At 40.2% G+C, this 12,603-nt stretch overlaps 1 protein-coding gene across 1 annotated transcript in view; it reads left to right on the top strand.

Annotated features, from left to right (window-relative positions):
* Window positions 1-9,437: 9,437 nt before the first annotated feature.
* LOC117465684 (adhesion G protein-coupled receptor E5-like) overlaps window positions 9,438-12,603 on the top strand; it is a 39,443-nt gene continuing 36,277 nt past the window's right edge. The window contains exon 1 of the mRNA XM_034108689.2: window positions 9,438-9,897. Coding sequence (XP_033964580.1) covers window positions 9,867-9,897 — 31 coding nt within the window. The 5' untranslated portion in view covers window positions 9,438-9,866. The remainder of the gene's footprint in view (window positions 9,898-12,603) is intronic.

Raw genomic sequence — 12,603 nt, 5'->3', positions numbered from 1 at the left:
ATTGCCAATTGACCATGTTAATGCTTTTATATTTGATAGATTATACAACGGGAATCTAAGAAGTGCTTCACAAAGTAATATGTTCAACCACATGGTGGCAATATGTAGCCTTATAAAAAAGGCACACACCCATTGCCTTCAGACCAAGAGCAATGTGAGCTTTCACACCCTCAACAACTGCAGGGACAGATGGACTCGACAACAGACACGCGATTGTTTCCTAAATCACTAAGTGTGTTCCCTAAGTTTAAAATAAGCAAAACACTTGGCTGATCATTGCAGCTCTGAGTAAATATGGACTGTGGCCTCCTCTGGAACAGGCAAAGTTCAGTTTGATCAGACAAACCTATTGCAAAATGACTCCCTCGGGCCATGTTGTCAGAGACTATTGCAAGCAGTTATGACTAAATTAGGTGTTAGCTCAACTTTAAGGTTTGTGGCTTTCGCCAAAGGTTGGAAAGAGAGCTACCATTTCCAAAGCTGCTGCCAGGCCGGAGCCTGTATCTGCTGTTTGTGATTGTGGCCTCCCTCGTGAAACGCCCAACCTCCGCTATATTCCTCTCTTCCATCTTAACAAGCATCTTCAAAGCTGGGGAGGAAACATCTGCCCTCTGTCACCTCACTCCACCCCCTCACTTCACACACAGACTGAGGCAGGGAGGCTGAAGGGCACTAAATAAATGCAAACATAGGATATTAGAGGAGGGAAATCTACAAACAGTTTTAATTCACAATAATAAAGGGCTATCGAGCTGGAAAAGACAGAGGGGGAACTGATTCATTACATCTGATCCCCCCCCTCTCTCGGTGTATGCCTTTGTATATATTTTAACTAGACATGGACATATGGTCTCTAATGGAGTCTGATATAAACAGTGAAGTTCATCGCAGTCCAGATGACATCCTAGAAAAGGGATGTGCGCACACACTCGCAAAGACAGTTTGTCAGTTTCAGAAGCATTGCAGTGGTTTATGTTGCACAGTGTTGCATTGACTCTGGAACACACACTGCTTACGTTAGCATTAAGAGGCGAGGAAAGAAAACCAACATGCAGGCAATCCGTCATGTAGCTCTATCACCACACAAGGAGACGCAAATACTCCCCATTATTATTTTTCTCTAGACCATATATATTCAAATCAGGATCAGAAATCCTTTATTAGCTTTAAATATCACAAACTAATTAGTTCAGTTTTACAAAATAATAACTAAAAGGGAATGTTTGAATAACGACCAGCGTAATTCCCCGGCAGTAATAATGTGAGATCACTCAGGAAGGAACAAATGAGGTGAGAGCTTCCTCAGGAACTGATAGGTGGAAGGGGGGCGCCTGTCCAGTCTGTTGCTATGGTTTCCACCTGGTGGACTGCGATAAGCTGTGGTTTGTAGTAACAGCAGTGTTTTCAGGATGTAGGGGGTTAAACTGATGGGGTGATAGGGAGCAGGATTGTCGTGGTTGTGGAGCTGAGTTTACACCCCACCTAATATCTTAAGTGTTGACAGAAAGGGCTTCTATGCCAAGTTACTCTCACAAAAGATGGGATATGTTCACGTCTTTGTGCCTCTACAGTTCTTGAAAGCAGCTCAAATCAATACTTTTATATTTACAATATAACTGACAACATTGTGCAGTCCTAAGAGTGGCTAGAAGTATCCAAACCACAAATGATTATCATCCGTTTGCTTATCCCCTCAGAGTGTTTTGGTTTTAAAGGCCCGCAGCTGTACTGTTTTGGTTCACTTTCACTTGGGAGGCAGCTGTTCTAAGAAAAACAGGAGCAAAAAGAAAACAAAGTTATTTACTAGCCAGTTAAAATAGTGGAAGCAGATATTTCCTTTAGGAGTTTGTATGTATTAGGGTTTGTGTATGTGTACTTGTGTCATACACCTGAAGACTGACGAATAGACACCCTGACCCTGATGAAGGCTGATACAAGCGAGTGTTGTAAAACGTCGGTTTGATAGTTTGCATCAGAAGATGAAAATAAACTGACAGCAACGACAATTAGTTGGGACTGTCCTTTCTGCTCTCCATATTAATAAAGTGCATATTATGCAATATTTTCATCCTAGACAGACATGCAACCTGGCTTGACATAGTTCTGGCAAGAGGTACTGGCTTCTGAGTCGTGTTCTAATAGTTTTAACAGTGAAGCACATGTTTGTGGAATAACAGGTAAGGTATTCAAAACAACTGAAGAATAAATCACTTACTTTATAATTCAGTCATCTACAAATAATATGAGTACAGTAAAGTACATAAAGTACTTAGCACAAACCAAGGGTCTTTAAAGTAAAGCCAATGCCCTCAACCTGCCTGTATACTAATGGCCGGCAGGAGGCGACTTCACTGGTTGCAGAAAGAGCTCAGTGTGAGCTCAGTAAACAATTTTCCCATGGCAGGATGTACATTTAGTTAATTATGAACCAGCTAAGATAAAAATGCTCACAAAAATGTGCATCATTATTGTTAAGACAGTTGCTATGAATTATAAATACAGTACACCTTGCTAACCAAGCTAGCTAGCGTTAGCTTATAATTTATAACTTTCTTTTCTAAAGGTATCTGACCCTACTGGCCTTGCTCTTCCCTGGTCACTTCATAATCTCGTCCAATGGTCACTACTGGCTTCAAACCAAAATGACAGCTTGAGGTTGTATGCTTGCGCCAACCGGGCAGTTGAAGTTCATCTCCCCTGAAATGTTAATCATCATTTAATCCTATTAGACATATCTGTAACATTGACACCAAAGTCTAAATCTGTTCACCCTTGAGTCTTAGAGATTTGTGCCTTATTTAAGTACTTTCCTGAGACATCGTATTCACGAAAAGGGGACCAACACGTCCTCTTTCCCAGCATACACCACAGATGGACTTCAGCCGACAGCGCACAATGAAACACAGATATTTTTCTAAGTTTGATGTATTTTGTAAATTCATTTTTATCCTCTTGAAGCCATTTGATATGCTCATATTTGTTTAACAGATGTAATAATAGGGTGGCTGTAGTTTGGGATAACACATAATAACAGCCCTATTGTCAGTAGCATCTAGTCGCGGTTGTTGACATTAAAACACAGCCAGATGAATCTTTCTGTAGAGATGCTGTTGCTTGTTGCCGAGCACCATAAATACAAACCAGTGTCCGGTAAGTCTTGTGATCACGTCTCTCTCCTCTTCACAGGAAACTCAAACCACATAATATGCCATCTTTATCACACATGTAGTGCACAACGCTTTCACTACCGCGCTGTTCTTCGTGCATTGCACAATCTGTCACCTCGAAGTCACCATGACACCATGAGATGCATAATATGTTTCTTTACCTCAACAATAGGGTGTACCTTTCCTGACAGTGTGCCACTGGTGTTTGTAGCGTCAGAATGAAACCACTCGAGCAATGAAAAAAGTGTAAGCAGCACTTCTGATTAAAAATATGCACTATAAAAGCAAAGCAGAGCTGTGGATGCCCGCAGACTGATCTGAAGCCACAGTGCAGTGCAGTACATCGATTGGTTCAGTAGGCTACTTGTATTTGCTCAAAGCAATAACATACATTTGTTCTAAAGAAAGTAGTGTGTGATGCAATAGGAAAATAAACTTGGTGTTGGTGATGAATGATATAAAGAAAAAGAAAAAAATCAAAATCAGGTTCTGTTCAAGGAGAGGGCAAGTTTCAGAATAACAACCAATATCACAGACTTCCATCAAAAGTAAGCTGGACGGTCAATTTTCTTATTTATGTTTCATTTTGATAAAACAACAGTAGATACAAAAATAAAATGAGAGTTGAAGTAATTCGTTGTTTTCTTTACAATTTTTGTCCTCGCTATTTTTGGGATATGATTGATTACAATAAGGTTTTTGCAGCGACCAACCGTTTATAATAATGACATATAAAACATTCTTAAAGCTGACTATTTACAGTACTTGAATCAGATAAAGAAAAATGAGTGATGCCGAGTCCTTTCTGTACTGCTTTCCTGTCAGCTATTAGTTGCTATCTGCTACCCATAACTTTAATCTACTGTTTTTGGTTACCTTCCTCTAATTTCATGATGTTGGTTTTTGCTTTATGAAAAGTTATTACTGTTAGGAGTTTGTAAAAATACAAATAGGTTGAACAAACGAGACCGACTATGTGATGTCAAAAGACAAAGAAAAGAGAGGTGTTTAAAAAGGAGGCGAGAGGGGGAGGATGGAGGATGTGGCAGCTAAATAAAGGGCAACAGAGAATGTTAATCTCTCCAGTCATCTGATCTGCAGTTGTAAGTGTCCTTATGGACTGGTGGAAAACATTTTGATGCCAGGTTTGGAGAAATTCAGCCAAAAGCTCTTTTCCAAAGCTCGTGTTTGTCTGTGCCGACTGAGGCTCGGGATGTAAACAGCAACTGTGTGATTATGATCCATTGACTCTGGTTCCATATGGAAAGATCCTTGTTAACAGTGTTTGCCAGCGGCTCTGGGCACTGCCATTTAGACATCTGACAGAATTATAAAGTCTTATTCCACATATTATACAGAAACTTTCCACCACAATATGTAACATGAAGCATCTTTGAAATACCATGCCATCACTTCAAAGACAAACTACATTTGTGGACAGCTGGGGACATTTATTTGACTGGGCAAGTATTGGTACTTATCAGCGATAAATACATATTTCATGTAATGAAGACCCCTTGAGGATCCATTCAAACTTTCCCAGGACCCCAGGCAAAATCTTTCAAGAGAGATGCTCTCTTTGATGGTTCAGAATTCAACTTGAAGTATCTTTCAAACTTGTGTCTGTATTCCTTCAGAGGAAAACAGACCTGGCTGTAACAGAGCACAGCTTCTAGATTCAACTTTATCAGCACCACTAAATTATAATTAATTTAGCTTAGGAATGATTATGCTTATGAGTTTGGTTTCAGCCAAATCGCCTGTTTCACAATCCACGCAGATCAGCATATCTGAGGAATTATATGTCAGTTATGTTAGGGAATAATTTGCTTAGGTATTCAACCTTCGACCCAGTTCATCATTTTCTCTCTTTACTGTCTCCTTTCCCATGGCATAGTTCTACGGCCTTGGGTATTGCTGCTATCTCTCTTAAGGAGGGGCAGCTTGGGCGCATTGTTGTTGCCAGTCTATGACAGAGCACAAGCCGCCATGAGGTAGTTTACTGTTCAGGGATGTAGGTTCCCTGACGCACATTCTTTTCTATGGACGAGAGCTCTAGTTAGATTCAGGGTCCATAATTGTTTAGTTTCACTGATGAAGAATGTTGATTATTAAACTCCGAACTAGTTAAAACCTCGAGCTGCAGAAAGAGTTCTTCAGAATTGGTTTGGCAACCGCTGTGTCAACTCGTGACACAGCACCTGTCTCCGGCCGTAACTCCGAATAAACCATCCCCATCAAAGATCCAGCTCTCCTCGTGTCTCTTTGAGTCCTGACTCTCCATTGCTACAGAAGTTTCCCCCACAAGTAATATGGGTATGTTACTAAAACACAAAGTTATTTCAATGCAAGCCTGTCTATATCATGCATGTGTTTACAGATTAGTAGCTAAAAGTCAGTGTTGCAATGTAAATACACGATAACTTCCCTTCAATCATGACTTTGGTTTTGTGGGTTGTAATGCTGATTAAAGTGATGAAAGATAAAACAAGAAACATGTTCCTGAAAGCTCTTTTTTTCATAGCTAGAAATGTGGACCCGTGATGGTATGTAAAGTTTATCAAAGAGGCTATGAAGTGTGTTTTCCGTTTTGTCCGTTTTCTTCAACGAGCAGAACACGTGGTAAGTAATTCATTTTGGGGAAGGAGCATTCCTTTAAAACAGGTAATACAGTGATTTTGTATTGCACTTCTTCAACAAAACAATATTGTTTTATTTGGGGAACTCAAACTGAATTTAAGCCCCTGGTTTTAAACAAAGCCCAATTCCCATAATAGCACAAGAGAGTCTTTTATTAGACCATCCCACCCTGCCTCCTATATGGCCACTTCTTTCAGACCACCATCACTTTATTACACAGCCTTTTTTAAACATTTTAAGTGTTAAGTCCAAACTTTACAGAGCTACGTTAGATATTATACAACTGTTTTCACAGGCTATGCAAGACAGCAGAATAAAGCAGTTGGATGTTATTTTATTACAAAGTTCCTCTTTTAATAATGAGAAGTAGAATTCAGCGTGTCTCGCGCCGTGTAAGGTCGCACTACCCTCTTCCTTTATCTTGTGATCTAACACTAAGCATTACAGTGTGTATGACCTAATGTCATCTGAATGATTCACACAAAACCATGCAAGGACAAGGGTTAGGGTTAGGGTAATGTTGTGAATCGAGTGGCCCATGGTGGTGGTGGGGTTATGGTATGGGCAGGCGTATGTAATGGACGACGAACACAGGCCACTCGATTCACAACATTACCCTAACCCTACCCCTACCCCTCACACCAGATACTGCCTGGTTTTCGGACCCCCCCAAAAAAGCAATGAGGTGGGATGGATTATCTCGGCAAAGGAGAAGTGCTCACTATCACAGATTTTTTCAGATTTGTGAACAATATTTGAGATAAATGATTATTTTGTGTATATAGAAAATGTTTTAGATCTTTGAGTTCATCTCATGAAAAATGGGAGCAAAAACTAAAGTGTTGCGTTTATATTTTTGTTCAGTGTAGTTCTTAAAGTTTTATATAAAGTTGATTTTAAAGTTGAGGTCAGGACGAAGGAAGTGGGGTAAGGCCTTCAGTTACGTCAGGTTTCTGAAATCTGCACAACATGTCTGTGGTGTTGCAGATAGTTGCCTAAAGGCGTATTATTAAATGAACCCACTGTTAGCCATTTTATCTTCTTACATACATACTATGTAATGTCAGTATGGAAAGGGGGCCACGGAAGCAGTTTAGTTCAGCTATTTTCATCAAGTTCAATAATGTCATACACTCATGAAGTTCACAACCACTCCAGCGGGGCTTAACCACATGTTCTCACATCAGTCTAATGATCGCTGCTACTTGTGAGTCTTATAAATAACATTCTCCCTCTGACAGATTGCATTTTTCCCATACTCTTTCTCAATTTGGGTGACGGATAGTCGCAATGGGCTGACGTCTATTTTATGCATGTGGGATTAATGCTCATTGGCTGCCGGCATGAACGCATACCACACACACACACACACACACACACACACACACACACACACACACACACACACACACACACACACACACACACACACACACACACACACACACACACACACACACACACACACACACACACACACACACACACACACACACACACACACACACACACACACACACACACACACACACACACACACACACACACACACACACACACACACACACACACACACACACACACACACACACACACACACACACACACACACGATCTTTCCATATGGAAACACCAAAGCATATAGTCGTAGAGTTAGATATGAAGTTGCAGTTACTTTTAACAGCCTGGCAGTTGCCGAGACAGACGTAAACAGATGGCAGATCAGTACGCACCTCACACACTAACGCTGTGTTAACCAGATGCATCTGCTTTTAGTAAGCCTTTTGTTTACTGGAGATGCTGAGGGGACTTGAACTTGCATTCTCTCATCCTCTTCCTGCCTACATATGCGGATGATTTGTCTGTCTCCATGTGTCTGCTCCTTTGTCTGCTACGCTGTCTGAACGAAAATGATGAGAAACGATGACAGAAAGTCAAGAGAATGCTTAGGAAAAACCAAGATAGAGCAACAATGACTGAAGGGAGGAAAAGAGCTCATAACTAACTTCTCTCTCCCTGTGAACGAGCTGAGACTACGTCATTTCCTTGATGTGGAAATTACTCACAGAAACGGAAGAGAGTGTTTGACCACTTTCTTCTTATCCACCATCACTGGTACACATGCACTGATAACTTATCTTTAATTATCATGAGTGCCACTCGCTTATGAGTTTGACATAAATGCATGTGTTGGATGTTGTTTGCTGCACAAAGACCATGACTTGGTATGAAATGAAAATAAACATTTACAGAGTGATAACACGTGTTGCTTCTGCCTAAGGCATAACATTTTTGTAAACAGCTGCTAACTGTTAGTTTAGGGTTAACGTCATAGGAACCCCAGGATGCCATCACCAACAACTCTGCTTCTGTCCTACTCTTTATTACATTTTGGGAAGTTTACACTCAACCCCAGTGTTCAGTGTTACCCGTAAAGTTGGCAGCGCTAGGGGATGAACAAACTCATCATAGATATGTACGTAAAAAACAACAAAATATATGTGATTTTAGCCTTAATTTTATGGTCATCTTTGCATTGTTATACAACATTTGAAGTTCAAAGCAAGTTTGCTGGAGACCTTTGTTAAAATGTAGCTTAATTAGCTCTATTAGCTAGCTAGCTACGGCGGATAAAACCTTTAGACAATTTTTAACCAACTTAATGGCATACAAGAAATAAGAAGCCCGTTTTGTATCATTGTTTGCAATTACTAAGACATCAACGTCAGAGTTCTCACTGTAAACTGCATGGTGCTTCAGCAGAAGTAACCAAGGGGGATGGTTGCGTAACAGTTAAAGCTTCTGAGAGTTTTTCTTTCCAACAAGTTACACTCACATAGATCTCCCCAAACAGTAACCAAACACTAAAATCAAGGTCTCCTCAAATATTTTGTATTATTACTTTCTTTTCTTGTTGAATCATTGTGAAGCTTTATCTTTATGTCGTGATAAAATATACTTCATTGTGTTTTATCCTTTAGCTTAGAGTTTTATGTCATTAGATAACTGAGAGATAAAATCTTGTGGCCGCAAAGTATAGGGCAGCATTATGTTTATATGAGGGGTCAAAATCCCATGCTCATATATTTTTTTCTCTTAATTCCTCACGCCCCAAAGTAAATAAATATAAACATTTTAGGAAAAGTAACGAAGTTTGAGCAGTGTGGGTTTTATATTAACAGCCTACACATATTTCAAAACGCGAACCCCCCCGTTTTCTTTGAACATTGTGGTCCTTTGTAGGGTCTCATTTAATAGAGGTCATGCTGCATCCGTCATCAGCCTGTTTGCTCTCTGTCTGGGGGGTTGAGAACAGGCAGAAGGACTTGTTTCACTAGATTTGGGTGAAGGGCTGCACATTTTGGGGGAAAGAAAGAAAATAGGAGGAGATTGAGAGTAGGAGTCGGGGAGTATGGAAACAGATATAGGATTACTTACTGGCAAAACTCAAGTACAGCAGCAGCTGTTTAGATTGAGCGTTAGTCATCGGCCTCGCTTTTGCCTCTTTTCCCCCCTCCTCTCTTTCTCCGTCCCTCATGAGAGTGTTGTGAATAGCTCTTGAAATAGAGCCGGTGGAGCATAAAGTGAAATGTGAAAGGCGGCGTATACAGAGGGGGGGTTTGTACAAGCAATGTGATACGGTGCCAGTGTAAGAAATGTGTTCACAACTTCACATGGAAAGATATGCAAAGAGAAAGGAAAGAGTTAGAAAGACTGAAGTGACAGAGACAAGGCCACACAGACGAGAGAGAGAGAGAGAGAGAGAGAGAGAGAGAAAAAAAAAGGGGGGGATCAGGGAGAGCGAGGCGTGCGCAGAGACTGAGAGTCTGACACTGAGAGGAAGAAAGCTGGTGAAGGTTCACTGTTATTTTCCTGCCATACAATTATCCTCTACCGAAAGGATTTAACTTTTTGTTTTTCATTCCTGCTGGATTTTGCGGACCTTGGACTTTGAACTTTGTCAGGATCTAAACTTTTATTACAGGATTTTAACTGGACCTAAATGATTTACAACTAATTCACAGTTCTGATACAGTAATCTGCTGGTTTGCCTTGGACATGGGGTCTGGGAAGGAGCTCCTTATTCTCGGTAAGTCTCTCAATGAGATCACAATGTGTGTGTCGGTGCGTGACTGTGGGTGTGTGACTGTGTCGGTGTGTGACTGTGTCGGTGCGTGACTGTGTGGGTGTGTGATAGTTGAGGCAAGGAAAGAAGAAACCAAAAGTATGGGGATGTTTGGAAATGTTGTAACACTTCAGTTGATGTGTGCCCACTTGTTTTTTCAGTCATACACAATGATATTCATTATTATGTGGTGGCTATGGAGACGTGTAAATACATGTATTTCATTATTAGTATATTAACCTTGCTTCTCACTTTAAATGAGGTCCAACAACTTATATGGTGACTTTTATCCTGTAACAGCGGTCACAACATGTGAATATGCAGAAGGTGTGAAATTGAAAGAAAAATGATTTTAAGGCCACATGGGCAGCATCAGTAACGTTAACCCTTTAAGACCGGAAGCAGAGCGCAGCCCTCCAGCTGTGTGCAGATGTCATGTATGGATGGGGGTCACAGTAGCTGCTGTGTGGTGAGAAACGGTCTCTGGACGTCTGCTCCACAGACCGTGTAAAACCAACCCAGAGTTGTGGCAGCATGCAGAGGTCTGAAGGCACATGCATCACAGCAGGAATCCCGTTTGAGTACGCCACAAACCCTGGGGACATTTCTGGGTTATACAGTACACCTGTGTCAGACAGACGTTTTAGAGGCTTACCACCAAACAGCATATTGTTTACGTACAGGTTACACAGTACCAATTAAAAAATACTACACCGTAAGAGTTTTATTTAATTCTGTCTTTCAGGAGACGTCATAAATCATTCTATATGTTGACCGTGTTATTATTAACACACATGTGCTATATACAGTAGGACTTATATATATATATATATATATATATATAATATTAGGGGTGTTGCGATATACCACCACCAACAATAACTGTACAAATTAAGAAATGATACATAATATATACTGTTGATAATAAACAGATATTAAACCGTTACCTCATTGTTTATCAGTTGATCTATTTGCCTTTGCACTATCCAATAGCCAACGTGTTCCGTTTGTACGCTCTTATGTTATTTATTTATTTTTTGTTACAAACTCTCTCAAATCATATTTTGAATTGAAATAACTTGTCAATGAAAAAAGAGACGAAATAAACAATAAACAAAGTTGTAACATTAAAAGCGCTGTGTAGTGACCCAACACTGCGTGCACCCTTCGCTTCACAGAGTAGTTAAGCTTCTTAAAACGTAGTGTTTTGGTTTTCTGTCCCACTAATGTGTGGCTTTGGTTTTTTAACCATTCTCATCCACCTTGTTTCATGCAGAAGCAAGCAGCAATTACCTTACCAGAAGACCAACAATAGAGCTATTAGGATAGTTTATTTTTTACGTTATCAAGTTTCGGAAACACAAATGTAACTGAAAGTTAAGGTTGCTCTGCGTCTGCTAGATACAAAACAAGTTAACCGTAACAACTTCATAAGGCGGTCATTTCAAATGTGTTTACGACTTGCTGTTTATTACCTACAAAATAAAAAATGCAGGTTTTTCCAATATTATTTAATATAGTCATTTACATTGTGGAGTTTTACAATCAGAAATCGTTTACAATGTCAATCCAGTTTGAAGACAATATACGACTCAACTACTAAACACTACTGTTGACTATTTCATGATTAATCCCCTTAAAAACAGCAGCGGCAATCATCATGTATGTCTACATTCACATGATACTACATACATGATACCGGTTTGTTTTATTGGTACTACATGAACAATTATAGTAACAGAGCAGCAAGTTATTAACACCATTAGAAGTATCCAGTAGTGTCTTTACAAAAGGTGGGCAGAAGCAGAAATCCGCTTCATTTTCACATAATGATTTGTAAACATGTGACTACACAGTTTAAATGACTCAGCATGACTTTTGACGAGTGTACAATGAGGCCTTTGGGCTATAGGAAATTGCAGTTACTTTCGCAATGCGACTCAATACACAGATAAGAGAAAGAGTTAGAGAGAAACCCTGGTGTTGCCTGCATTTATAGCTTCCACTTTCTAGCAGCCTATAAGATAATGCAACAGGAAGAGCAACGTAGTAAACTAAATCTAGCTACATACAGCTTATAAAGAATGAAGAAAGATCCACTGAGAGGATAGTTTATGTTACAGACTTCTATTCAAATTCACCACTGTGCCTACTGGTGAATAAATGTCAGCTGCTAGCTGAGCACAGAGTCACTCTTTGTATATGTCCACAGTTAATGAGTCATAAAGTAAGGCTCAGTCACAGACTCACTGTCAAACGCTGCCTGCTTCTCCTAAAGAGACATTACTGTGGGAAATCCACCAACAACAAAGGCCTCATTGTGATCGGGGGAGGGAACACAATGTGAGGGAATGGGGGTGCTGTTTTCTGCCTTACCACTGAATCATGAGTCAGGAAATGTGATTGACACGTGTCTACTGTGGTGTGCGTCTAATCTGACAAGCTGGGGTAGAACCATGGGTGTAGATAAACAGGAGGAATAAAAAAGCCACACTCAAATAAGTCGCGCACATATGTAGTTCAAAAGGTGGAATACATAAAAACACAAACATTAACACTCTCCACAGTTGTTGTCCCGTGAATTACTAAACATACTCAGCCACTACAATGGGCTCCAATGGAGACCCATGTATCAACAAGACCAAGAGTTGTAATGAAGGCTGAGTGAGC

The sequence above is a fragment of the Pseudochaenichthys georgianus genome, chromosome 1 (assembly GCF_902827115.2).
Source record: "Pseudochaenichthys georgianus chromosome 1, fPseGeo1.2, whole genome shotgun sequence".
Taxonomy (NCBI): domain Eukaryota; kingdom Metazoa; phylum Chordata; class Actinopteri; order Perciformes; family Channichthyidae; genus Pseudochaenichthys; species Pseudochaenichthys georgianus.
The sequence above is the reverse complement of the archived record's forward strand: the minus strand, read 5'-3'. Positions and strand labels throughout refer to the sequence as shown.